Source organism: Vipera berus (genome assembly GCF_964194415.1).
Source record: "Vipera berus genome assembly, chromosome: 3".
NCBI classification, from domain to species: Eukaryota; Metazoa; Chordata; class Lepidosauria; order Squamata; family Viperidae; genus Vipera; species Vipera berus.
Window position 1 is genome coordinate 51614594 of NC_138204.1, and position 27966 is coordinate 51642559.

General features: G+C 38.9%; 1 protein-coding gene across 2 annotated transcripts; it reads right to left on the bottom strand.

Annotated features, from left to right (window-relative positions):
- Positions 1–2457: 2457 nt before the first annotated feature.
- MTCH1 (mitochondrial carrier 1) lies at positions 2458–27965 on the bottom strand. 2 transcript variants are annotated; one of them, XR_014025999.1, is made up of 13 exons: positions 27815–27965; positions 25278–25362; positions 24546–24652; positions 22739–22816; positions 21033–21090; positions 19791–19842; positions 19491–19550; positions 12541–12634; positions 11684–11731; positions 10317–10384; positions 8593–8668; positions 4303–6323; positions 2458–4159 (listed from the first exon to the last, which is right to left on the bottom strand). XR_014025999.1 is itself a non-coding variant. In XM_081324327.1 (12 exons), exons 1-12 carry the CDS (start codon positions 27917–27919, stop codon positions 6252–6254), a joined length of 903 nt encoding a protein of 300 aa, XP_081180453.1. In that variant the 5' UTR covers positions 27920–27965; the 3' UTR covers positions 2458–6251. The 2 variants fall into 2 exon arrangements, 1 of the variants encoding a protein (XP_081180453.1); XM_081324327.1 differs by having other exon boundaries at positions 2458–6323.
- Between the last annotated feature and the right edge of the window lies 1 nt (position 27966).

Consider the following 27966-nt stretch of genomic DNA (forward strand, 5'->3'; position numbering starts at 1 on the left):
TAAAAAAAGGAAATAATCTCTAAGCGGTGGCATTCCAGTTATGGTATAACCTTCCCAGAGCAGCTGTTTTGATGCCATCGTTCTTGGATTCACATATAATGCTAAGATAACATGTGATTGGTTTTCGGCTCGGCATATTATACAAACCTAGTTAACCATGAACCCACATTAGCTTAGTAACTGTGTAAATCCAATATTTATCCCTTTGCAGAGCCAGAGGGATAATTCATATCTATTTATTAAATAATGTATATATTTTAACTTCTGATTCTCAATTTAAGATTCCATATTTTTAAAATTAAAATAGTTACAATATTCTATATTATTTTAAATTGCATTTTAAACTGTACTATTATACTTGCTTGCAAGCTGTCTGGAATACAAACTGATCAGCTAAATTTAATAATAAACAATATAAGCTTTTCATGGCTTTAGAATGAATGAATCTGAAAAAGATCTGCTATCAAATCACTTTTCTGAATTTGAGTAAATAACTCTGTACCTTTGCTGAATTAAAAAAACAAACATCATTACTGTCTATCCTCTGCTATCTAAATAGTACACTATTCAGTTGTACAACCAAATCAGTCAGCAATTTGCCAGCTGATCGAACACAAAATTGATATATTCCTCTTCTCTCAACCAAACAAGAATAGGGTCTGGCAAAAAGCAAATACATAATCTCTGAAGCAGATTGTAAAACATATCAAATGCTACTGAGAACAGTAAAATTATGAGAACATTCAGACTAGCCATATGAAACTGCCTTGTATCTAGTCATAGTCTGTCATTAGTCTGAAGTTATCCCAACAGATGGGAAGTACCTTTGTGTTATGTAATGACAATAGGCTATTTTCAAAAGGCAAGGACTGAACAAAACTCAGTATTGGCCATTAGATTAAAGGGATAAATTAAGGACAGATGGTAGCTGCCTGATAAGAAATCTCAAACAGCACAGGAAAGAAAAATGCCACCTGTATAGTCTAATTTAAAATATTGCTCAGATCATCATCATCCAGTTAAATAAGGGTAATGCCACCATCAGATTTATAAAAAAAAATACTGTTTATGGAATAGTACTATTCAAAGCTTTCCATATATAAAGCATTAGTAATCCTCATTTAATCATTCTTACAGTGACCTTGTTCATTAAATATGACACTTTTCTCTTCTGACTCAAAAAGTGGGTACTGATTGAGGCTAAGAGACAATAATTTGTCTAATGTTAATGACTCATTGCATGACACAGGTATGACCTTCACTGCGGTTTTATCAGCTCATATTTTGCTTATAAGAGTATGTGCTTTCATAGGAGCAATTCATATTGTAGTCAATACAATTTAATTCAGAGTAAATATAAATAGAATTGTGTTCCTAACTATGAAAGCATTTAATCTATGTAAGTATGTAATAAACTGGTATCTTTTAAAGATACGTAGTTCATAACTCATATAACTCTACATCATGGCTGAGCTCAATTTGCACATTTCACGATTAACAAGTTTGACAAAACTAAAAACACACTAAAAGATTTTTAAGATTATATAAAAGGGATAACCTTGACTTAAAATTCTGTCCAAAAATAGCATGGATAAGAATGTATAAATGAATAAAATAAGAATTGGGACCTACTTGTTCAATCCATATTTTTAAAAAATATTGCAATAGAATCAGGATATCAAATATCACCATTCTCTTTAAAATAATCTTCATTCTAGAACAGGGGTCAGCAACCTGAAACAGTGAAAGAGCCACTCGGAACCGGTTCCCTCACAAAAGGAAAAACTGGGAGCCGCAAAAAATGTGTGCGCATGCACGTACATGCGCACATGCGCAGAACAGGGTTTGGCTGAAGAGTGGAGCCAAGGCGAGATATGCACCTACCCTGCATATTTGAATTGATTGGTTGAACTTTTTTAGTCCCACTTTTTTTCTTTTTTTTTGGACTGCACATGGCAGAGGACTGGGAGCCACAGGAGATGGCTGAAAGAGCCGCATGCGGCTCCGGAGCCGCGGGTTGCAGACCTGTGTTCTAGAAGTTACTTGCTAAAGAATTTGAGAAAAAAATCCCATCCTATCACTTAGAAAAAAAAAGCCTTCAAAATTTCACTTCTTTCTTGGCCTGTATTCTGAATCCACTTATCATTATCTTAAAACAATACCATCAGCTATGACATCTAATTCAGGACAAGAGACAAGAACCACCTTAAGATGGTTTGAATAGAGTGGAAAGTTAAAATACAGCATTTTGCTTGCTTTTGGACAATACTATAAAGCAAAATGAATATTTAATTTGAGATTAATTCATCTGATTAGAGCTGGATTTTATATTCTCAGCTTGATACAAGAGGCAGAAGGAACTAGATTCAAAGGTGCAATTTTTTCTTGACTAGCTGAATTTAAAATTAAAAACTACAAACCTACTTAGATTAACAAGCAACATTAACACCATTGAGGTCATTTTCACATTTTATTTTTCAAATGTCAAGTAAGGTTTGAATTAATTTACTTATTTACATTAACAAGCAGTATTAACATAGTTGAGGTCATTTTCACATTTATTTTCAAACAGATGTCAAATAAGCTTTGAATTAATTTACTGTAACTGTACATTTATTTTGACATAAACAACTTTAAGATTTTGGCGAAGATCAGAAGCTATGGAAGCACCTGCGTTTCTAGATACCATAAAAACTGTTCTTCAATAAATTGTGCCAAATGCTTACACAATATGTTTTTCAGATGTAATCTCCAAATCATCAAGACAAATATATCTGTTCAAAAGATCATGATGATAAAATAAAACTTCTGGGCCACTACATTTGGAAGACAAATTTCATCCCCTTTAAAGAATTCCTACAACTTTTCTAAAGTGAAAGATTGTGAACAGGTTCCTTTCGGGGTTAAAAGAAAATACCAAGAAAAACGATGACAAAATAGACATACCATCATTGTATGAGGGCATTGTATGATAACTAAACCTCCTTTTAGTTATCAATGATAGACACTCGGAGATACAGAACTTTTATTATACACATTAGAAAACTACAACATTACATTATTTTTCAACATAATCGCCATTCAAATTGAGGCACTTGTCAAAACATCTTACAAGGTTTGAAATTCCTTAGTACTAGTTGCTTGGTGCCAAATCTGGACTATGGGGGTGTGTGATCAAAAACATCCCAACAAAACTGCTTCAAAAGTTCTTGGGTGTGTCTAGCAGTGTGCGGGCATTATTATGAACCAACACCACACCGGAAGTCAGCACTGATGGTCAAACCACGCTCCATGAACTTTACTAGCAGTACTCCTTTGGCATCTTCACATTTGGCGGGATTTTCTATGGCACCACTTCTGGTGTGGTGTTTGGTTCATGGTAATGCTCGCCCACACACCACTAGATGTACCCAAGAACTTTTGAAGCAGTTCCGTTGGGATGTTTTTGATCAACCCCCCCCCCCATAGCTCAGATTTGGTGCCAAGCAACTACTACTAAGGAATTTCAAACCTCGTAAGACGTTACGACAAGTCCCTCAATTTGAATGGCAAATTATGTCAAAAGGTAATATAATGTAGCTTTCTAATGTGTATAATAAAAGTTCTGTATCTGTGAGTGTGTCATTGATAACCAAATGGAGGTTTATTTCTGAATTGCCCTCGTATGAAAGTTACAAAATTAATGCACTTGGCTCCTGACCCAGAAAGCACTTCAACACTTTCCTGAAGCCAGTTCACATCCATTTGGGAATTACTGAGTAATACATACACACATGCAGAAAACATAAACCTACCATCAAAGCTAAGTGGGATAGAATCACTGGCTCTATTTACAGCAACACTAGATGGAAACAAGATTTTCTTCTATGTATAGATAAAGCTGGAACAGTTTGCTAAGCAACATTTTCAGTATTCATATTGCACAATGAATTAGTGTTCTTCAGAATCCCAATGTTACATTTTCATTCTTTAGTCAAGCTTCCCAATGACCAACATCAATTCGGGTTTACAATAGCACCAATAAGACAAAGCAGTGTATTTTCCATATTCTCTTTGTTGTATCTCCTGCATGATTGCAATTTGAAAAGTTTTTTCTTACCTTTGTGATACACATGATTTAACTGTATAAAATTTAGAACTGAAGCCATATGAATTCTCACTTTCATTTACAGCAGGGGTCTTCAAACTTGGCCCTTTTATGACTTGTGGACTTCAACTCCCAGAATTCCTCAGCCAGCATGGCTGGTTGAAGAATTCTGGGAGTTGAAGTCCACAAGTCATAAAAGGGCCAAGTTTGAAGACCCCTGATTTACAGTACTCAGTGTTCTTTTGGCTCTATTTAAGACTATTAACAGAAGTAATTTGAATATGATAATTTGTCAGCAGGCAAGAATATTTAATTGGTAAAAAAGATACTCCTTCATCAGAAATATATATTCGCTATACTATTTGCAAAGCTGCTAAAAGTGGGATTCACATTAATTGACAGGTCTCCTTGTAGCGAAAAGTAATATAATGAGTAATTTGATTGTAGGAATTGTAAGTAAGGGTAAACTGTTTAAATATTAGGATAAGCTCAGTAATAAAACTATCTTAACAGTGCAATCCTGTAGAGGTTTGTTCAAAAGCCATTCCAAATGAATTCAGTGAATTTTGAATCAGTAAACTTACACTCTGAAGTAAATACTAGAAAAGTTAACTATGAGTTAAGCGTTCACAATACCAATGCTGCTTAGCTGGAATAAGTGATCTGCAGTAGACACCCCTACCCAACCAAGCTTTTATCAAAAATGAAAGCAGTAATGTGGTGCAACATTATTTCATATTTATATAACGTTACTGACCAGGAGAAATACTGCTCATGGTATTCAGTAAAGTACTTTTTTTGGCTCTAACAAAGCTTTACTACTTTCCTTTGGTCGGACATCACCCCAAAATGGTGACTTACAGGGATGATAATTGTTATTGTCAGATGTATTATCTTTGCAGCTGTACTGAATCTTAATTATCAAAAAATTTGGAATGTCTCTGTATGACATGAGAACTAGCACAACTCTACTATCCTACCTACATGACATTTTCTTGTACTAAGGGCTCTGTAGTTTTCATTATCACAGAATTCTTCCTTAATCACAACATATACCGGTATTCTTTGATTTACAAATATCTGTTTAGTGACTGTTCAAAGTTACAGCAGCACTGAAAAAGGTGAGTTATGTCCTCACACTTACATGACAGCATCCCCATGGTCATGTGATCAAAATTCTGGGACTTGGCAACCAGTTTTGGTGTCACGTGATTGCCATGTGCAACCATCCCAGCTGGCTTCCTACAAGCAAAGTCAATGGGGACAGCTGAATTCATTTAACGATTGCATGATTCCATTAACAACTAGAACTGATTCATTTAACAACCATCGCAAAAAGATCGTGGAATTAGGCACAACTGAATTAATAACTTCCTTGCTTAGCAATGGAAATTCTGAGTCTCAATTGTGGTCGTAAGTCGGGAACTACCTTCTATCAAGCTTAAATTTATAATCAATACTAAATAAAAAAAATTCTGAATAGATCCATGTAAATAATCCATTCTACCCAAGGGTTTAAGGTCTTACTTAAGAAGTTGAAATGTAGGTAAAATGGCTTAGTGCCTTTTGTCAAATATTCAACTGAAAAAAAAATAGGTGATGCAAAATAATCTGCCTAGAGATATTACAATAGCTAAACAATCAGGTTTATACATGTCATGATTTAAAAATTCAGTATTAGGAGTTTTTGTGGTTTTGCTAAATGTTAGGAAAGAAAGGTACTCCAACATCATTTGGATTTAATATGTAGACTAATAACATGGCAAAAAACAAAGCTGATAAAGAGATAAAGTTTAAGCTGTTTTCTCTAATGGTACTAAAGGGGGGGAAATCTGCATTCCATCTTAGATCTTATTTAAGGAAAAATGTAAATCAGCTTCTTACTGAGCTTATATCCTGCAAAGCCATGACTATGCAAAAGCTGAAAAGTTATCATTATTCGGGCTGCCCCTTTGATCTAAGGTCTGACCAGCACTGTCCCCTTCGTCTGGCAGGCAAGATCTGGCCAGAAATACCTGAACTTTTTTGTTGTCAAGCTTACTGAAATGGGCTGTTCTTACTGCTGAAAGACTTTCATTTTACAAATGAAACAGGATGGTAAAAACAAGCTGCTTTAGAGTTTCTTCGACAAGGATCTAAGTTTGCTTCTTTCTCCCAAATGAAATTAGTCAATGAAAAAAGTTGCTGGTGTGGATGCTCTACGAAAAAGTAGGCTGGAACCTCTGAAGAGTTGCCCCTGGAGAATGGAGAGGAAAACGTTATCGAAAATGGCTTATTAAGATCCGCTGCAACTTCTTGCTGATCAACCAAGAACTGCAATAATCACAGAGACAGAGAGACCACAAATGGACAGCCATTTGTCTGAAATGGTATAGGGTTTCCTGCCTTAGCAGGGGGTTGGACTAGATGACCTCCAAGGTTCCTTCCAACATTATTATTATTATTATTATTATTATTATTATTATTATTATTATTATTATTATTAATAATAATAATAATAATAATAATAATAATAATAATAATAATAATAATACCTGGCCGTGAATTTCAGGCTCAGCAAGCACAGGAATATATATGTGTAAAAAAATACGTGGTGGGGTGAGACAAAAGTTGTAACTTTTTGAATATCGATGGAAGAAAGCAGATCTAATGCTATTATAGGATGACGTCAGCCAGAAAAATGAAATTGCCTAGAGACTCAATTCACACGGAACACACTTTTATTTCCAGTGGCAACCCCTGGAGCCTTTTTTTTCTTCACATTTTAGTGTCTGATCTGTCTCTTCTCTGTTCCTAGTAGGATTTCAAATGAAAGCTTCCCAAAGCCTCCATGAGGGCAAAATAATTCTCCACACTAGCTATTTAGAATCTTTTAAAACACTCTTTTATTATCCTTTTAGGTAGCACTACAATAAGACATTAAGCAAACCAGATTCAGTGACAAGGAATCAAAAACTCTTTGGTTCTGAACAGTGGTTTTAAAAAGGTTTTACAGAAACTCAATTTAAAAAAATATATAGCTTTTTTGTTATGAGAGTCGGAGCGCTAGAATGAGAGACTTCTCAAATGTACCATAATGCTTTTCTTTTTGTAGATTTATACTGAATATAAAATCAGTTTCACGTTCTTGCTATGTACGAGGAATAGAAAACCTTGGACAGGTTGAGATACATTGTGAAAGTTTATTTTAAAATGTGTCATTTTTTGGTTTTTTGAACAAATATACTGTATCAATAAATGGTTACAACTCTCAAGGAATAGCAGAAGAATATTCATCAACATGCAATGGATAGGATTAACTTAGTTACTGACTAACCAACCTATAATGTGATATAGTTCTCTAGTTTTTATTCTGCACCACAATGACATAGGCAACACAGAATCTGTTTTCACTTGCAAAAATCTGTCCAAGATTACTAGACATGAAAATGAAACACTGTTCCTTCCAATGAATAACCTTAAGTCTCAAATATTTCTGTTTGTATAAACTTTTGAGAGGAAACAAGAATGAAATCTTATTGCATGGAGAACGCTATCATGACACGTAAAAAAATGGTAAACTGATGCCTCTATTTAGGTACAATATATATTTAGGGTATGTGTAAACAAATGATGGAGGGGGGAGAATGAGCAGAATTCAAAGCTGCAAGAATCAAGTTGTCATTTGATAATATGTTCTGAAGATATAATTTTTTTAAAAAAAAAGTTAATAAAGTTATAGAACGTTCCTGCTTGCACTTCTCAATACATGCTGAAAAACACCATTGAACTGACAATATAAACATTATAGAAAATAAAACATATAAAGACAAATAATGATGTGATGGTTGGGATTAAAATAAAGCTAGAGATATATACAATTAGAAAAATGCAACTAATAATCTCAAGTGTATAAAAGTATAAGGAGAGAAGGAAAACAGGAACCAATTAATATGTAAAAAGTTATAAAACTATTTTGATGCACAGGTAAGTTAAAGCAAGAGCCTTGATTTTCAATAAAAACTAGTGTTTTTTAGAAGAAGCAAAGCAAAATTTAAAACTGGATCCCCATCTTTTCTTGCCAGATTTCTAGTTGTACCTCTTACATATACATGTCTAGGAAATCCCTACTTAATATAACACATATAAAGAACCCAGGTATTGTAAACTCCCTTCACTGGGAAAAGACTCAAGGACCTTTTAAAGACTAAAGGAAGAAAAATGTAAAAATAAAAGTTGAGGGAAGGCAATCTTTTTCACAGTAAACAAGAGGACCATTTTATCTGCTGCTTGATTTTATGTGCTTGTAATTCAAAATAAGATAAGGAATAGTAAAAAGAAAGAAAGAAAGAAAGAAAGAAAGAAAGAAAGGAAGGAAGGAAGGAAGGAAGGAAGAAAAAAAAAGAAAGAAAGAAAGAAAGAAAGAAAGAAAGAAAGAAAGAAAGAAAGAAAGAAAGAAAAGAAAAAAGAAAGATGGAATTATTTACATGGGGTAGTATCCACTTCAGAGAAAGAATGATGCTCACCTGAGCACTAAGGTGTCTCCAACAATGAATCCAAGAAGAAAACACAGGTGCATATGGAGGGAGTCCAGCACGTAACCTACATAGCAAAGAAAGCTGTCACAGAGGAGAACATACACATGACCCAGTACTGAGACAGAAAAAGTAACAAAGTAAGGCATATGTGGCAACAGGTGTGTTTGCTGCAGAAGAAAGCATGTTTTTGCCTTAGAAAGAAACTGGCTTGTGCTTTTCGAACATAAGATGTTTCTACAATCTGCTAGATTTGCCCATTTTCTGGATTAGGCAGAAATTTCAATTTTTAAAATCTCAGTCTGTTATTTTATAATTTGACTCATGCTGGTTATGGTTGACAATTATTATATACCAGACATGTCAAACACAAGGCCCGGGGGCCGGATCCGGCCCGCAAAGTGGTTTCATGTGGCCCGTGAAGCCATCCTGGAAACAGTGAGGGAACGCCCCCCCCCCCGCTGCCTTGGCCCTGGCCCAGAGACCCTCCTTCTGCCAGGGACCCTCAGATCTGTCCCACTCTTGCCCAGGCCCCCATAGGCACCCTTGATGCGAACTGTTGTGTATTCACATGTTATGTGTTATGTTATCATGTTCCAAGTTATGAGGTAAAACAACTGCGCAAGCGTAACCGTTGACAGCTCTCGGTTGTCAAGAACCGCCAGTTACTGCGCAGGCGCGAGTTAGCTTGACAGCTCCAGGCTGTCAAAGCTCACCATCGCCGATTGGCCCGCTAGGACAAGCGGGACACCGGCACAGCCCTGATTGGTCACCGACCGGTCAGCTGGGGGTATAAATAGATGGCATTGTAAGTCTGTTCCTTGCCCGGTTCTGACAATAAAAGGTTTTCCGTTAGCCAGCTGTCTTGCGTGCTTCTTCAGCTGACAGAGTACGAACGATGTAGAGCTGGCCACGCCCACCCAATAGGCTGTATGCACTTTAGCCACGCCCACTCAGGTCACCCACCCGGCCCCCTGAGGGCAACCGTAATGCTGATGCGGCCCTCAATGAAATTGAGTTTGACACCCCTGTTATATACTGACCAAAGTTTAATATTGACTAATTTTAACACTGACCTAAAATACTAAATATTTTACATTGAACTGAAGCAGGCAGATTTATATCATGTAATTTTGAAATGTTATAGCTGATTTTATAAGGCCTATAAATTCCCTTTCTATTATTTTTTCCTTTTTTTCTTCTTTTTATACCTCCCTTATCTTTTTTCTGACTGCACTTCTAAAATAAATTATAAAAAAGAAAGGAAATTATCTGAAAAATATATTACTTGTGCAGTCTATGGTTAGATTTTGCACAAATTGATAGGATAAGAAATTCATCAAGTTTTCTGTCATTTGATAACTGACTGTTTATAAATTTGAAATATACTTGCAAAGAAAGTCTATATGCTTTATGTTTATTAAATTAAAAATGCAAATAGTTGACAAAAATAATGTTTTCCCCAAACACAAACCAGACGCATATACAACCAGTTATTTTCTTCCTTCACTGATTTCAAATCTATCCATATAATATAAAGTCTATTCTCTCTCTCTCTCTGGTTCTTTTTTCTTTCTTGACAAAGAAGACAGGAAGGTGGCACTGATTTTCTTTATTCATACAAGACTTAAAGTCTTTTATCAGTCCACTAAATTTTCACTGGAGAGATTAAACTGTATTTGCTGGATGGAGGGGCGGGGATTAATATCACGTACCCACAGTTGTTCACTGCCATGAGATCACCCACAAGAAGAAAAGGGTATGTCAACATGCTCACGGCAATCTGTAACAAAGAAATATCTGAGGCATTCCTTTTATTCCTCACTGTTAAGCAAAACACACACACACACACACACACATACACACACACACACACACAGAGGAGGTAGAAGAAGGTTTTATACAGAAGAAATTGGAAAGGACCAGCTAAACTATTTTTTACCAGAATTGGGTTACATATTAATGTACTATAATGTACTATTAATGTAATATACATATAATCAACTCAGCAGACCACAGAAACAATTGTAAATTTTAAAAAAGCCTACACTTAAAAAGTTACCAATATTTAGTATCGCAGCTACACTTTTCTGTTGATATCTACATCTGGAAATATATCTCCAGTTCTCATTAATTGCAGCACAAAGATTTCTCGCTAACTGTTCTGAAGATAGGCCATCACAATGTTGCTTTTATCTTATTCCCCGCCAACTGAGATGGAAACTGATATTGTCGTTAAGTTATTCCAGGGTTAGTGTTTTCCATTTTTTTTATAAAGTCTGCCATGCAAATGATCATTGATATCTCATTTATGATGTGATTTATGATGCAGGCAGAGATGGGAGCTGCCATTTCCAGACAGCTAGGCCTTGTAAGGGTAAGGAGAGAAGCATGCGTGGGGAGCTGACTCTTTTTCTACCAGAACTCCAATTACATGGAGCTGCCCCCCATCTGCTTGCTCAGCAATGGTACCTGATACCAAGACTAACAGGGCTGGATAAGGTAGCAGGGGAGTGGGACAGAAGTCAATTTCTCCGTTGTCAGACCTCCAATCACATGGAACTGAACCATCCAACCAGAGACCTGAAAGGAAAAGGCTTGGCCTCCTGTAACCATTTGTGTTTGATGGATCTTTCTGAGGTTGCTGAACTCACACAGATCAAAAGGTTTTCAAGCCGCCTCAAAAGAGCTCAACACAATGGTTTTTTTTTACATATTACAATTATCAATTGATGAGGTATTTGTAATCTGTCTCACACCTAAACCTTCATCTGTGTAATCAGCCTGTTTTCCTCTCTCTCTCTTTCCCAATATCTCATTTTATATTATATGTATACCAAGTCACTCAACCATCTGATGAAGTGAACTACAGCTCACCATCTGATGAAGTGAACTACAGCTCACAAAAGCTTATGCCTTTTAATAAAATTTGTTAGTTGGAAAAGTGCTGCCAAGACTTCTGTTTTTCCCCCCAATTCAGAGAATAGGGCTGGAAACTGCAGTCCCAAGATATTAGGAAGGGAGGAGCGACAAGAGCAATGAATCAGGTACACACATTTCAAAAGGCACAAATCTTACATACCCCCATCACAAACTTAGTGTAGCTCCGAATGACAGAAGCTTGGTTGAACTGTAAGAAAAAACAACAATAATCCAAATCCAAGGTATCTTGGAGTCCACGGCAACACAGGTGTTAGATGAATACAGGAAAACATTTGACAATAAATGCTAGGGAATGTGCAAAGATCCTGGCAGAAGTCTTAGCACAATAGCAACCTCATCAGTAACTGACTCTCAGAAGGAATGGCATATTTCAGGCTCATAAGAGGTGAAAAAACCCAATGCAGCTATAATTTTATTAGGAAAAAAGCCAAGCGATCAATTAGAAGAAGACCCTACTTGAGTATAATAAAATTAAGTCATTCAATATTTGAATCTTATCAATATCCAGAAGTACCAAATTTTATTATTAGTTAGGAAACAGCTTTCAATGTTAAATAGATTTTGTTTTTCCTTAGACTTAGTTTACTTCCTGTAAAAATAACAACAGTAAGTGAATATGGGAAAGCTGCCAGCGTTAAAAAAAATGGCCAAAAGGAAATGACTGTTGTACAATAATACTCAAGCTAGTGAAATTATGGTTTCTTCCAATCCAGTTTCTTCTTCAATATCATCATGAATTATTTATTAGATTTATATCCCTTTCTCCCAGGCTTGTATGGAAGTGTACATGTTGATGTCTATTTATCCTCACAACCATCACACATATGAGGTGGATTGGACTGAGGATGTATGACTGGTTCAAAATGAATTTTCATGGCTGAGGTATGAATGTGCACCTTAGCTGGGAGCAGCCTGAGGTCTTACTCACTAAAGCACACTGCATCTTTGGGGGGGAAAAATATGGAGCCCAATAAGATTAGGAAGGTCATCACTCACATTGTCATCCACAGCATAAGTGTTGATAAAATGAGCCAGAAGGTTGCAACACCACAGAAAAATAAGGTCACCTAGGACATGAGGAACTAAACCTCTGAGGGAAAAGAAAAGAATAAGAGGAAATATTAAATAAAAATACTCTTAAATTAACCTCATACAATTTGGAGAACAATACATGTCTGTAAAGATTATACACATGAAATTTCTATTTGGAATACAAAAAAAAAACAAACCTAGAGAGAGCTTAGGGACTAAATCAAGTCCCAATGCATGTAGTAAGAAAATGAAAGATACAAGATCTTAGAACTTCATAAATGCTCTAATGCACATTGAGGAAAGAAAAGAAAGAATGAACCCCAGGCCAAATGTTAATGCACAGAGACAAAGAAATCTGATACACAACAACATGCATTGGAAAACTAATCATAAATATGTACTAATTAATTCAGCAATAGTAAATAATTTAGCGCATGCAGAAAGCTATGAAGATGAGTGAGAGCTATTTAGTATCATATCTATATCTATAGGAAACTACAGTCACTAATTATGTATGTGCCTATATTTAACTGCAACAGAAACATTTTATTAACTCAACCATCCAAGAGTCCATACTTTTTGAAAGCCATATTCTTGCTAAGGCCTAGCCTATTTTCTAATTAACTGCTAATACTAGTACATATACTTTAGATGTTACCCCTTTGTTGGTTACTCTGTGCCAGGCAGGATACAGTGGATAAAAAGACCCTTTTTCATATTGCATTCTGCCAATGTAAAAACTCACTAGCCAAGAGATAGATTATTATCTTCTTTATGCCTTTCATCTCTCTTTCCAGAAAAAATTTCCTGGAAATTAGCTTCCAGGTATGCAAACTGTTTGTAGGTTAAAATACCCTGGTTTTTATGGAATGTACAGCATATTACCATTTAGGTTGGCATGTTCCTATTTACAGGTGAAACTCGAAAAATTAGAATATCGTGCAAAAGTTCATGTATTTCAGTAATGCAACTTAAAAGGGGAAACTAATACCGTATATACTTGAGTATAAGCCGACTCGAGTATAAGCCGAGACCCCCAATTTCACCCCCAAAAACTGGGAAAAGTTGTTGACTCGAGTATAAGCCGATCCGCCGTTCTGCATGCCTCGGAGGCTGGATCCGCGCTCTGCAAGCCTCTGGGATCCTGGGAGGCCTAATGCAAGCACCAGCCCGCCTGCCTCAGGTCTCCCCCACCCCCAGATACTGGGCTTCAGCACAGCTGGCTGTCTTGCCAAAGAGAAACATCTGGGAAGGAAAACCCTGTCTTACCTCTTTCCCAATTCTGCCTCTGCCCTTCCTCCTACCAAGGTGTTCTGGGACTAGTTCCCTAGCCTTTTGGAGCTTTTGGTGTTCGCCCATCAGCTGTCTACGGGGAGGCAACAAAGCTGCCTCTCTAGGCTTTGAGAAAAGGCCCCTTGCACAAAAGGCAGCTTCAGGACGAGCTTCCAAAAACCCTTTCCTTCCTTAACGCCCTCCCCACCTTCCCCCAGAAAGCCATATTTCTTTTTTTTTTATTGAAATTTTTTATTGAAGTTACAATATTATCCCCTCCCCAACCCACCCCAGAACCCCTCCCCCTCCCCCATATTTCTTCAATAACAAAAACATAAAAAGCTGGTTGGGATGTACTCGCTGATTTCCCCCCCCCCTTTTTTTTAGATGCTAAAACTAAACTCTCCCTCTGCCTTCCAACCAATATCCCTTTTTAAAATCTTACCTTGGCTCCAGATGGAAGAGTAGAGGAACTAAGCTAGTAAGGAGAGAATTTTTTTCTGCAACTTTTTACTCCTGAAGTAGTAGTAGTAGTAATAGTAGTAGTAGGAATAATAATAATAAATCCCTAAAAGTTGTGCCAGAAAATGGAGGACGCTGGGTCTTTGCAAGTTTTAGCTGTCTGTCAGACTGCCTGAAAAGGGCGGCCTTCAGGCAGCCAGGCGGACAGCTAAAGCTTGCAAAGACCCAGCGTCCTCCATTTTCTGGCATAACCTTCGGAGATTACTTTAAAAAAAAACAAAACAAAAAAAAACTTCAGAGGAAAAACAGCTGCAGAAACATTTTGTCTCCTTGCTGGCTTGGTTCAGGCAGCCAGGCGGACAGCTAAAGCTTGCAAAGACCCAGCGTCCTCCATTTTCTGGCATAACCTTCGGAGATTACTTTAAAAAAAAACAACAAAAAAAACCTTCAGAGGAAAAACAGCTGCAGAAACATTTTGTCTCCTTGCTGGCTTGGTTCATCTACTCTTCAGCCAGGAGGGAGTCCAAGGCCTAGAGAAGGAGAGCTTTGCAGCATCCCTATGGACAGCTGATGGGCAGACAGCTGAAAGAAGCAGGCAGGCAGGGCGCGGAGGAACGGAGACCTGCAGGTCTCGGACGGCGGTGGCTTGGGAGAGGTGCGCGCGATCCCGGAAGCACCAAAGCCTCGGCCGCGCACAAGTCCTCGGTAAGTTTTTTTTGTTGACTGGAGTATAAGCCGAAGTGGAATTTTTCAGCCCAAAAAGTGGGCTGAAAAATTCGGCTTATACTCAAGTATATACGGTATATGAGATAGACTCATTACATGCAAAGCAAGATAGTTCAAGCCGTGATTTGTCATAATTGTGATGATTATTTCATTTCATTTCATTTCATTTATTGGATTTCTATACCGCCCTTCTCCCTAGGGACTCAGGGCGGTTCACAGGGCATATATAAATAACTGTACAAAAATTAAAAGAGAATTAAACCATGCCCAATTAAAATACAGCAATAGTAAAATAATAAAACCAATTAAAAAACCCATATTCCCCTTCAGGCCAGACCAGCTAACTCAAACAAGTGGGTCTTCAACCCGCGACGGAAGGATCGGAGGTCCGATGCCATCCGGAGCTCAACCGGCAGTTGGTTCCATAGTGCCGGGGCACCCACAGAGAAGGCCCTCCCCCTGGGGGCCACCAGTCTACATTCCCTGACCGGAGGCACCCTGAGGAGGCCCTCTCTGTGGGCACGCACAGGGCGGAGGGGAGTTGACGCCGGCAGCAGGTGGTCCTCGAGGTATCCCGGACCCATGCCATGTAAGGACTTAAAGATCATAACCAAGACCTTGAACCTCACCCGAAAGACAACTGGTAACCAATGCAGCTCGCGGAGCAAAGGTGTAACATGGGAGTACCGGGAAACTCCCAAGACAACTCTCGCGGCCGCATTCTGTACCAGTTGGAGCCTCCGAGTGGTCTTCAAGCTCATGAAAACCCCAAATCCACAATCTCAGAAAATTAGAATATTACATGCAATCAATAAAACAAGGGGTGTACATAGAACAATATCGGACCTCTGAAAAGTATAAGCATGCATATGTACTTAGTACTTGGTTTGGGCCCCTTTTGCAGAAATTACTGCCTCAATGCGGCGTGGCATGTGTTGTGATTCAGGGTCAGCCTGTGGGTTCGGCAGTTGGGTCGGATGACTCAGATGAGGGGGAGGAGGGGGGTGTTGAAGAACTTGCTGATGATGGCTTTGAGGCTCCGCAGAGCCCCCAGACAGGCCCCTCCCACCTGGTGGAGACCCAGCTGTGTGAGCCTGACAGCGTGGATGAAGATGACCCACAGCTGGCCCTGTTCAAGGACGCCCGACGCAGGAGGCAGTCAAGTAGGAGTAAACAGAGGAAGGCAATGGGGCTTCTCGGAAGGAGGGAGAGAGAAGCCACGCCCTGAACTCTTTATAAAGGACTTGTGTGGGGAGGGCTGGTTTGCTGAAAGCAACCGCTCAGATAGTGTTTCAAAGCTCCGGTATCTTGGTTCGTGTCTTGTTTGTTTTTGTAATAAATTTGGCAGACGTATTCCAGCCTCTTGCCGTCTGTAAAGGGGTTGCCTTTTCTGCAAGGCCGGTAGCAGGCTGGTACAGAACAGCATGGAAGCTATCAGCCTGTGGCACTGCTGAGGTGTTATGGAAGACCAGGATGCTTCAATAGCGGCCTTCAGCTCTTCTGCATTGTTCGATATCATGTCTATCTTTCTCTTGGCAATGCCCCATAGATTCTCTATGGGGTTCAGGTCAGGCGAGTTTGCTGGCCAATCAAGCACAGTAATCCCACGGTCATTGAACCAGGTTTTGGTGCTTATGGCAGTGTGGGCAGGTGCCAAGTCCTGCTGGAAAATGAAGTCAGCATCCCCATAAAGCTCGTCTGCGGAAGGAAGCATGAAGTGCTCCAAAATCTCCTGGTAGACGGCTGTGTTGACCCTGGACTTAATGAAGCACAATGGACCAACACCAGCAGATGACATGGCTCCCCAAATCAACACAGACTGTGGAAACTTCACACTGGACTTCAAGCATCTTGCAGTGTGTGCCTCTCCATTCTTCCTCCAGACTCTGGATCCTTGGTTTCCAAATGAGATGCAAAGGTTGCTCTCATCAGAAAAGTGGACTTTGGACCACTGAGCAACAGACCAGGTCTGTTTTTCTTTAGCTCAGGTAAGACGCTTCTGACGTTGTTTGTTGTTCAGGAGCAGCTTGACAAGAGTAATACAACATTTGAAGCCCATGTCCAGGATCCGTCTGTGTGTGGTGGCTCTTGATGCACTGACTCCAGCCTCAGTCCACTCCTTGTGAAAGTCCCCAACACTTTTGAATGGCCTTTTCCTGACAATCCTCTCCAGGCTACGGTCATCCCTGCTGCTTGTGCACCTTTTTCTTCCACACTTTTCCCTTCCACGTAACTTTCTATTAATGTGCTTTGATACAGCACTTTGGGAACATCCAAATTCTTTTGCAATTACCTTTTGAGGCTTTCCCTCCTTATGGAAGGTGTCAGTGATGGTTTTCTGCACAACTGTCAGGTCAGCAGTCTTCCCCATGATTGTGATTCCTACTGAACCAGACTGAGAGACCATTTAAAGGCTCAGGAACCCTTTGCAGGTGTTATGGCTTAATTAGCTGATTAGAGTGGGACACTTTGAGCCTAGAATATTGCACCTTTTCACAATATTCTAATTTTCTGAGACTGTGGATTTGGGGTTTTCATGAGCTGTACGCCATAATCATCACAATTATGACAAATCACAGCTTGAACTATCTTGCTTTGCATGTAATGAGTCTATCTCATATATTAGTTTCCTCTTTTAAGTTGCATTGCTGAAATAAATGAACTTTTGCACGATATTCTAATTCTTCGAGTTTCACCTGTATATCCTCTCAAAAGACTTTCCAACAGTGATAATGTGATAGGAAATGAACAGAAGGGGAATTATTAAGGAAGTGAACAGTAGCAATGACATATTTTAATACTGTAATTCCTTATAAACTGAATATCTAATATTTGTCTTGGTTCTATATACTGTTTTGCTCTGGTTTCATTTGATTATTGGAAGAAAGCTAGGTAAAGGTAAAGGTAAAGGTTCCCCCGCACGTGCGTGCTAGTCGTTTCCGACTCTAGGGGCCGGTGCTCATCTCCGTTTCAAAGCCGAAGAGCCAGCGCTTGTCCGAGGATGTCTCCGTGGTCATGTGGCCGGCATGACTGGACGCCAAAGGCGCACGGAATGCTGTTACCTTCCCACCATAGTGGTCCCTATTTTTCTACTTGCATTTTTTACGTGCTTTCGAACTGCTAGGTTGGCAGAAGCTGGGACGAGTAGCAGGCGCTCACTCTGTTACACGGCACTCGGGATTCGACCCGCCAAATTGCCGACCTTCTGATCAACAAGCTCAGCGTCCTAACCCACTGAGCCACCGCGTCCCTTGGAAGAAAGCTACCAGTGTGCTATTTAAAAGTTGCTCATTTCTGTTTGCAAGTTTTCTGAAGTGGTTTGCATTGCCTCCTTCCAAGGACTGAGAGAGAGCGATTAGCCCAAGGCCACCCAACTGGCTTTGTGCCTTAAGCTCTACAACAACCCAGATCTCTCACTTCATTTTATAATACAACATTATAATATTGTATTATACAATATTTTAACATTTTTCTGTTGTTAAGAGAAAGGATTTGGGCCATTCAGAAAATTTAAAGTAGAATCGATTAAGAGGGGTGTTTTTTTTTAGAATCTTAAGAAAAAGCCAATCATAAGAGATGCAAATCTTAACAGGTGACCAGGAAATGTATAGTTTGATCGTATTCCTAATTTAATACAATGATGTTTATTTCCTAATTCAAAAAAAATCTTTACTGATTTATACTATATATCATTAAGTAAAAAAAAGTTAAATTTAGCACTGATTAAAACGTAACTGCAGAAACAGATTTATAATCTCCCAGTTTGAATCAGTCCTAATAATTCATTGCGCTTGAACAGGTTTCGCAATTCTTCAAAAATATATCCAGGAACTTTATGAAGGGGAAAGTCCCAAGTCCAATTATTTTATGAGAGATCGTTATTTTTATGTGAAACCTGAGTTGTGACTGACCATGAGAAACAAGAAATTGTCAAGTATTATCTCTTTCTCTCTTTTATATAATGCCAGAAGGTATTAGCACATGTAATACACTTTTAATAAACAATTCTGAACTTTAAACTGAATTATAACAGTTAAGGAAAGATGGTTGTTCTGAACAAGAGCTGATTCTTCTCAGTGGTGTGAGACTTGATCCTATATTTATTTGAACAAGCCGGCCTGGTCTGATGGGTTTAGGGGTATTTTAATGTTATTGTATTAATGTATTGAATTGGGCTGTAATATTTAATATTCTTTTAAATTTTTGTATGTTGTATTTTATTGTATTGCCCTGTACACCGCCCTGAGTCCTTTGGGAGAAGGGCGGTATAGAAATTAAATTATTATTATTATTATTATTATTATTATTAATAATAATTATTGTTATTATTATTATTATTATTATTATTATTATTATTATTATTATTATTATTATTATTATTATTATTATTATACCACAACACAGCAAGTACAAGCTTAATTAAATTTACTGGCAATTAGGATAGACTTACTTACACAAAAAATCCCAAGAGTCCTTCTTCTTTCCAAATTGTCTTGACTGAGCTAATAATATTGCTGCTGACAAAGGAAAACCATTAGATCTGGGTCGAAGTGCTCTCTTACACCTCTTCAGCCTAAAGTAAATTACCGCACTGCTGCCAGTATTCTTCAACAACAGGAAAAGAAACATATATATTTCTTAGAAATAAATATTGATATTGATCAAATATTTTTATTACTACTGGCCAGTGCAATACTACAAATCTCCTTGTTATTATTCTCAGATTGAGCTATAAAATCTTAAGAAGATCTCACCTGTACTTCACTTCTCGTCCTACGAACTGGACCATACAGCGCATAGATATTACTTCAGAAGAAAAAAACGAGATATGGATATTGAAGTAGTTCACTTACATATCTTTATACTGAGAAAATATCCCAAAATTGACTGATTCATAATAGCAAAAGGAGTTTCAACTGAAACATTCTATAGGCCTCTGGAATTCAGAATTCTCTTCCCACAGAGATCTATCAGATGATTATTGGAAACTTAAAACAATTATCTGCAAAAGTAGTAACAACAGCTTGTATTCCTAGAGACCGGGAATTCGGAGCCTTACTTCTTTTGATATTAAAAATATTCAGATGACTCTGAATTTAAGGATATTTACCACAGGAAAAATAGATAGGAACAAAATATATACCAACAAATTTTAACAACTTCTTATAATATTGTCTGTAAAGCAGGACACCTGATTATAAAATCAGTAAGTTTCCCAGCTGCATATAAAACCATTACACACTCAAACTCCTTTCACAAACACATACCTACAAACTCATACACCTCCTTGCTTCCAGTAAAAACAGCAAAACAGAAGGGATATGAAGAAGAAGGGAAGGGGAATAGCACCAGGAAAGTGGAAGTTAAGTGAATAGAGAAGGGAAGAAGAGTAGGCAAAGTTTTAAAAACAAATATTTCAGGCAAAAAGGACCTTTTTGCAAGCTCGGACTAATCTTCAGACTAATCTTCAAGGCATATAGATTTTTTGAAAAAAAATAATAATCTAGTTATTTGTATGTCCTTCCAATTCCTTTGTTTTCAATAGATCTTCAGTTCTATTCAATTACAGGTGATTAGTGTGGTGTCACGGGGTGTCAACTTATGAGGTATCTATGGTAATATATGGACAAGATATGCAAAAGATTCTGATGCCGAAACACCTCATGTGGACTTCATCAGATGTGAACCCACCTCAGGATAGACCCTTCTGAATAAAAAGGAGAAGTAGTCTAAATCCATTTCATGTCCAAATAATTTATGCTGAGGTTGAATACAATGTTTCAGATTGAAACATTTTGCACACCACTATCCATGACAGATAACCACTGATTTAGCTCAGAATGAACTGAAAATTGGTCACAGTAAAGTGAGAAAATGTGCAAATACGTAAATAAAATAAAATTGAATTAAAATTTTTATAATTTTATAGGGAAAAGACCACAAAATGAATGTTTCAATGGAGATGGGACTTGACAACAGCAGATTCCATAACTCACCATGAAGTGGATGAGAAATAATTCGGGTTACACACTGCATCGTCATCTCATGGCAAGTCTGAGAAAATATGAAAATAGAGCACTTTTTTACCTTAAGCAAATCATCTCACAACCAGTACACCATAATGAGATTTTAATTATCTTAGTTTCTTATTTGAAAAAAGTATTTGCTGGATTACGTGGAATATAGTACTCTAAGTCATTCTCTATGTCTTATGCTATTGCTCTAAAGGACTGTCATATATTGTACACTATTCAGATACAGATAGTCCTTGAGTTATGACGGTAACCAGAACCTGAATTTACATTGGTAATCAATGCTCATAAAGCTTGATGACATGGGGCGCTTCGTGCCGTTGCTTTGTAATGGCAATCCCAGCACTACCTTTTGCCAAATTCCACCAATCATTAGGTGGACCCATCCCAATCCAAGCCATTCCTGGCTCGGTCCCTCCCAGCACTGAGTCTCTGTTTTTCCAAGATAAAGGAGTACCTACCTTTCAACTCCCTTCAACTGTCCATTATGCCCCTTTGGACACCCTGCACCCTGCCTACTGGGATGGCAAATAGTTCCAGAACTGCACAGCCCAGGAGTTTCTTGGCACAACATGACTCTAGGGCTGCAAGAAGTCTCTGAACTGCAATGCAGCTGCCCCAGAAAATCCCAACCCAGTCCCAGCTGGCCTTGGCTTCCTGCACTCTGAGGCCTCTGCTACTCTGCATTCCACCACCCAGGTGTCCTTTGCCACTGTCTTGTTTTCACTGCCTATGCAGTATGCCTGGCCTGGCCCTTTGTGAGGCAGATAATGGCCGCATGAGCCTTCTTCTCCAGGTTTCACACAAGGAAATGGGTGCACATGACCTTATGCAGCCAGCAGCAGCCTGGGAGTGCTTGGGTTACCAGCAGGAGTAGCAAGGCAGAGGTTAGCTGGGCAGTGAAGCACAGGGTGGCTGGGGCTGCTGAATACAGGGGGCCAAAAGGCTAAACATGGGGTGGGGGAGACAAGTGGGTGGGGAGAGTTGAAGCATCCCCTTAGCAGGAAGTGCAAATGAGTGAATGAGTTGCCAAGTGCCTGAATTTTGATCACATGCTAGGAGGAGCATTGCAATGGCTGTAACCTTGGGGACTGAGCATAAGTACTATTTATTCAGCACTGTAATTTTGAATGGTCATTAAATGAATGTTCATAACTTCAGGACTACCTGTAAAAAGAGGCTGCAACGATGACAAAGAGAACCCCAAAGTACCCAGGCAGCAAATATACGATAGGGTGAGTTGAAAGAGAAAAAGGGAATCAAACTATATAAGTTTGAGAAATGTTTCAGTTTTCACCTGTGCGTTACAGGAATATTTTAAAGTGTTAGTTCATTTTTAAACTTCCTGAATGCTAAAAGATTGGTCCCACTTTTAGTAATCTCAAGGTAACATCTATTAAAATAATTAGAGGAAAACATATTAGCATTTTTAGTATTTAGCATTTGAATAGTTTATTAAGAGAAATCGTAGCATCCTAATTTTACACTATTTACATAATCTTTCCCACCTCATAAGGTTCTGAGAATTTTTTTCAAATTAATCACACTGGAAAAGAGAAGATTTGGGGATACAATATTCATATTGAACTTCTTAAATTATTTGTTAAAATATATAGTCTTTCCAAATAACAAAAATATTTAAGCAATGAGAATTTGCTTTAAAGTTCCACCTCTTTTGTCACTTTCCTGAGAGATGTTTTCATATCATCTTTATTGGAAACATGCTCCGTATCTTCTAGAGGGAAGGCCTGAGGTATAAAAGAGAAAGTAAACCAATACTCAAGAGACCTGGTTATGATAAACATATAGTATTTGATGTACGACATCTTTCTAACAGTGATATTCCCAAGACTTGAGGAGAGGAGAAGTTATCACATCTGTACCTTATTTTTCCTCCAAGTTGTTGGAACCTATGTGGGGGTGATTATTTTACTGTACCTTCACTGAATTTTGCTGAAACCAGTACCAGGACTAAGATAATCCAATATACAGAAAGTCCTCACTTTTGACCACAATTATGACTGGAATCTCAGATGTTGAGGGAAGCAGAGAAACCTACATGACGTTCAGAGACTACAATCTTGGCTCTCCCAGTTGCGGTTGTTAAGCAATCACACTGGCTGTTAAGCAGACAGACTAAAAGAGTTGCCTGCCAAAGAAGGACCTTTCTGTAGCCCATTGCAATATTTTCCCTCTCCTCCATGCATATAATGGAACTAGTGTGCGGGCTGCAGAAAGAAAGAAAAAAAACTTAAATCCCAAAGATCCAAGCTTCATTTCTGCTGTCCACCACAGGATTTCCTCTCCCCTCCAAGCATCCTTTCTGAGGCCATTGTACTTTCAAACTTTTGTTAAATGACCAGTTGTAAGTTGAGGATTACCTATAGTATGTAGTGAGGACCTTAACCAAGAGAATCATTCAACTTGGCTTTCCTTCCTTCTCTTGAGTCACACCATTCTACATTAACAGGGTAGTGGAAACATAGGTTTCTGCCTGTTCTGAAAATGTTCAACTCAAAAACATGCTGATGCTTCTTGCTCATGAATCACAGCATGGACAAGCCTACACCTTGGTTGAAGAAAGATGGAAGAATTTATCTTCTAAGCAATGCACAGAATGGAGGGATACAATAATCTGCAGTTGAATGAGACAGTGCTGAGGTTTTGGAGCTTTGCAAGTAGGTGTGGATGGTGGCCAAATTGTCTTGGCAAGACAGACTAATCCATGGGTGTCAAACTCGCCATGTCACGTGATGTGTCATGACGTATCACGACTTTTTTTGCATTGCTGAAGCTGGGGTGGGCGCGGCCTCTGTATGATGCAACCTGCCAGCGGGCCAACAGTTTGACACGCTTGGACTAATCCATCTCCCATACTTAATGAGGATGTGTCATTAACGATTAGAAAAGTGAAATTAGCAGTCCCACTGTCAAAGACAGGCCAAGGATTGTCAAACTAACAGGCCTTCACAGGAAATAAAAGATCATTAAGAAAGGACCAGCACTTTATTATTCTTGCAAGGTTAAAGACTTTCGGATAGTCCTAAAGCAACTTGATGGTGCCTTAATAAGAAATATAGTCCAGGAAGGCTATTAGTATGCAACTGTGGCATAAAATGCTGGAGAACTCAGGAAATAGTTCACACCATTAAAAACAAAACCCAATAATGTGTTTTGAGGGGTTCCTCTATGAGTTCATCTACTGCCACTGCTTTTCAAGTTCAACACCTCAGGTTTTAAAAATATTTCACTACTTCTGGTAAACAGCTTTATTGTACAACAAAAAGGGTTGTTGCTATTGTTGTTGCTGCTCCTGTTTTTGAATTTCAAACCTTCCAAAGTCCAACTAGGCAAATGCAGAAGCTGAAACTTCAGCTGTGAGAAAGTGTTGGCCTGGACATTAATTACACAATTTGGCCTCACAAGTAGCCTTTTCAGCACAGAGAGATTAGAGAACAAATATGTGACATACTGTACCTTCTTCATTTGTTCTCGGTTTATGGTAGATAAAACGCTAGAGATGATACGAGGAGAAAGACCACGGAAAAGACCCATTTTCCCATCCACTTCCACAATGTGCCTGGCTAGAGATAATAAATTACACTGAAGTTACTTCATCATCATTCTGCAAAATCCCTAACATTCAGATGACTGGATATCTATATATAATAATGCATGCTAGGATTTAAACTATTCAGTGACACTAAGATGGTAAAAAGTGTGATAAAACCTTGCTTTTTCAACTATTCTTCCAACTGTGATTTTAAGAATTACATTGGATTTTATAGTGTTAGGTCACAGTATGAAGATTCCTTTAACTCGTGCTTGGCTATGTTGTCTCCTTCCACCCAAAAGATTAGATTATTATTTGCAAAAATTTTGAAAGGAATTTTATAGAGTTTAAGGTACTAAAAACTTCAGATGGTTGGAGAAAGAAGAAAAATGCCCGAATATGTTATAATGCTGCAATTGCTTACTATTATGCTTGCAAAACTGAGTCTTAAATTTAGCTAACATGAAAGTAAATTTTGTCCCCTAAATATGCCTTTTTTATGTTTATAAGAGAAACTGTTTCATTAAAACAAGTCTTCAAAATTATTATAAAATAGTATTATTTAAGAGTTCAATCATGTAGTCATTATTTGGCTTGGTTACATTATTCTCATTAGACCTACAGACAAATGTATGTATTTATTAGGATATGCTCACCATATGTAAAAAATCCAGGGAAGTAAAATACTTTCCTCCCCAGTAAATTTCTCCCAATAGTTGGAGGCAGTGGCTCATGTCCAACCTAAAAAAAAATAATGGGAAAAAGTAACACCAGTTTCTTACAAGTATCTCCACCCCAGTGAACTTTATCCATAGCTTTATAGCTCAGATAGGGGCCACTCCTTGTTACTCTCAACCCCTACTCTATTCACTTCTTTTTTAATTTCAAATCGAATAATACTAATACTAATACTAATAATAATGATGGTGATGATGTTGTTGGAAGGGACCTTGGAGGTGATCTAGTCCAACCCCCTGCTCAGGCAGGAAATGTTCTGTACCAGCCTGCTACCGGCCCTGCAGAAAAGGCAGGGACAACCCCTTTACAAACGGCAAGAGGCTGGAATTAAGCCTGCCAAATTTATTAACATAAAACAGAGCAAAACAAGACACCAACCATGAAACAGGAGCTATGAAACAGGAACTATTCAAGCAGTTGCCTTCAGCAAACCAGCCCTCCCACGCATTCCCCTTTTATACAGTTCAGGGCGTGGCTTCTCTCTGCCTCCTTCTGAGGTGCCCCATTGCCTTCCTCTGTTTACTCCTGATTGACTGCCTCCTGCATCGGGCGTCCTTGAACAGGGCCAGCTGTGGGTCATCTTCATCCACGCTGTCAGGCTCACACAGCTGGGTCTGCGTCGTGACCAGATGAGAGGGGCCTGGCTGAGGGCTCTCATCAGCAAGCTCTTCAACAAGCCCCTCCTCCTCTGAGTCGTCCGACCCAACTGCCGAACCCACGGGCTGACCCTGAATCACAACAGGAAACCCTGTACCATGTTAGACAAATGGCTGTCCATTCACTTCTTGAAAACTTCCAGTGTTGGAGCATTCACCGCTTCTGGAAGCAGGTTGTACCACTGGTTAATTGTTCTAACTGTCAGGAAGTTTCTCCTTAGCTCTAGGTTGCTTCTCTCCTTGACTAATTTCCATCCATTGCTTCTTGTCCTGCTTTCAGGCGCTTTGGAGAATAGCTTGACTCCCTCTTGTTTGTGGCAGCCCCTGAGATATTGGAAGACTGCTATCATGTCACCCCTTGCCCTTCTGTTCATTAAACTAAACATACCCAATTCCAGCAACTGTTCCTTATATGTTTTAGCTTCCAGTCCCCTAATCATCATTGTCGCTCTTCTTTGTACTCTTTCTAGAGTCTCAACATCTTTTTTACAGTGATTGTGTGGACTAGTCCCTGTAGTTTTCTTGCAAGATTTTCAGAAGTGGTTTACCATGGCTATCTTCCCAGGGCTGAGAGAGTGATTGCCTCAAAGTCATCCAGTTAGATTCATGTCTAAGGCAGGGATAGAACTCATGGTTTCCCAGTTTCTAGCCTGGTGTGCGTGCATGTATGCACTCACACTTTATTTATAGGCCCACAGTACTGGTAATTTTTTTGTGTGTGTTTTTCCTTTTTGCTAAGTGATATACTCAAGTCCAGACAGTTCGGGGAAAAGAACACCAGACACATTGTAATTCTATCTTTTGCATTGAAATACATATTTCTGAACCAAAACACATTAATAAATAGGCTTGAGAAGAACCACCAGTGGAAAAGAATCTTCTCTAGCATTCCAAAGGCAGGGATATCTGCCTATTGCTATTATCTCATTGTTATTTGAAGCACTTAATCAAAAACAAAAGGATCACACTGCTACAGTAAATCTCAGGACTCAAGGGAAAAGTGGCAATAGAAGAAAGCCACGGCAAACTACTTCATATCATTCATCCACCTGCACCAAATTACAGTATTTATTTTATTTTAATTCCATTTATATCCCGCCCTTCTCCGAAGACTCAGGGCGGCTTACAAGCTTAGCAGTAGCCTTCATTCTATGTATATGCCTGCTTATTAGGGCTTCCACACACACACACACACACAAGCGGCATTATTACAAAGTCAGCTTATTGCCCCCAACAATCTGGGTCCTCATTTTACCTACCTCGGAAGGATGGAAGGCTGAGTCAACCTTGAGCCTGGTGGGATGTGAACCTGCACTAATTGCAGGCAGCTGGTGTTACTTAAGGAGGCATTAGCCCACTGCTCCACCAAGGCTCTTAACAGTAACAGTAACAGTAACAGATCTGTTAGGATCTGTGAACTCCTCTTTTAATCCTCCCAAGATTAATTCTCCCCCAAAGTTCACCCATCTTAAAGCTGCCAATTTTTTTTTAAAAAAATATTTTTTGGAAGCAATTAGTCTAAGGAGCCAAATTCCTTTATGCTATCTGTGAACGCACCAAAGAGCAGCTGTACGGAAATCGGCACCTCTTTCACAAAGCCAGCCCTTCATAACAAATCACCCACAGACCCCAGGAGCAAAGAGTTGAGCATCCCCCAAGAACTGCCTTCGTGGGGCGTCTCGCACCTCGGCGGTCGCCCCTGAACTATTAGGGCTGCTACTCCACAGGTTCCCACCCAGCTAACAAGCCATCTCTTGCCTTTCGAAACCTGCAATTGGAGGATTGCCCCCAAACCGCACCTGCACCAGAAGCTTCACGTAGAGCAGCGGGTGGCTGAGCACCGTGAAACCAGCGCTCAGTGCCACGAAAAGAGCGTCCGCGCCTTCAGCCGGACCGGATCCCATTCTCGGTCCGGCGGGAGTAATCCCAGGACTTACAGGGATGTCAGCCA

Coding starts and splice junctions, on each gene's coding strand:
- MTCH1 (XM_081324327.1), bottom strand. CDS start 27,919: ATGGGATCCGGTCCGGCTGAAGGCGCGGACGCTCTTTTCGTGGCACTG. Junction 19,551..19,790: donor GGACGAGAAGTGAAGTACAG/GTGAGATCTTCT, acceptor CTTTGTCAGCAG/CAATATTATTAGCTCAGTCA. Junction 10,385..11,683: donor ACACTAAGTTTGTGATGGGG/GTATGTAAGATT, acceptor TCTTTGTTACAG/ATTGCCGTGAGCATGTTGAC.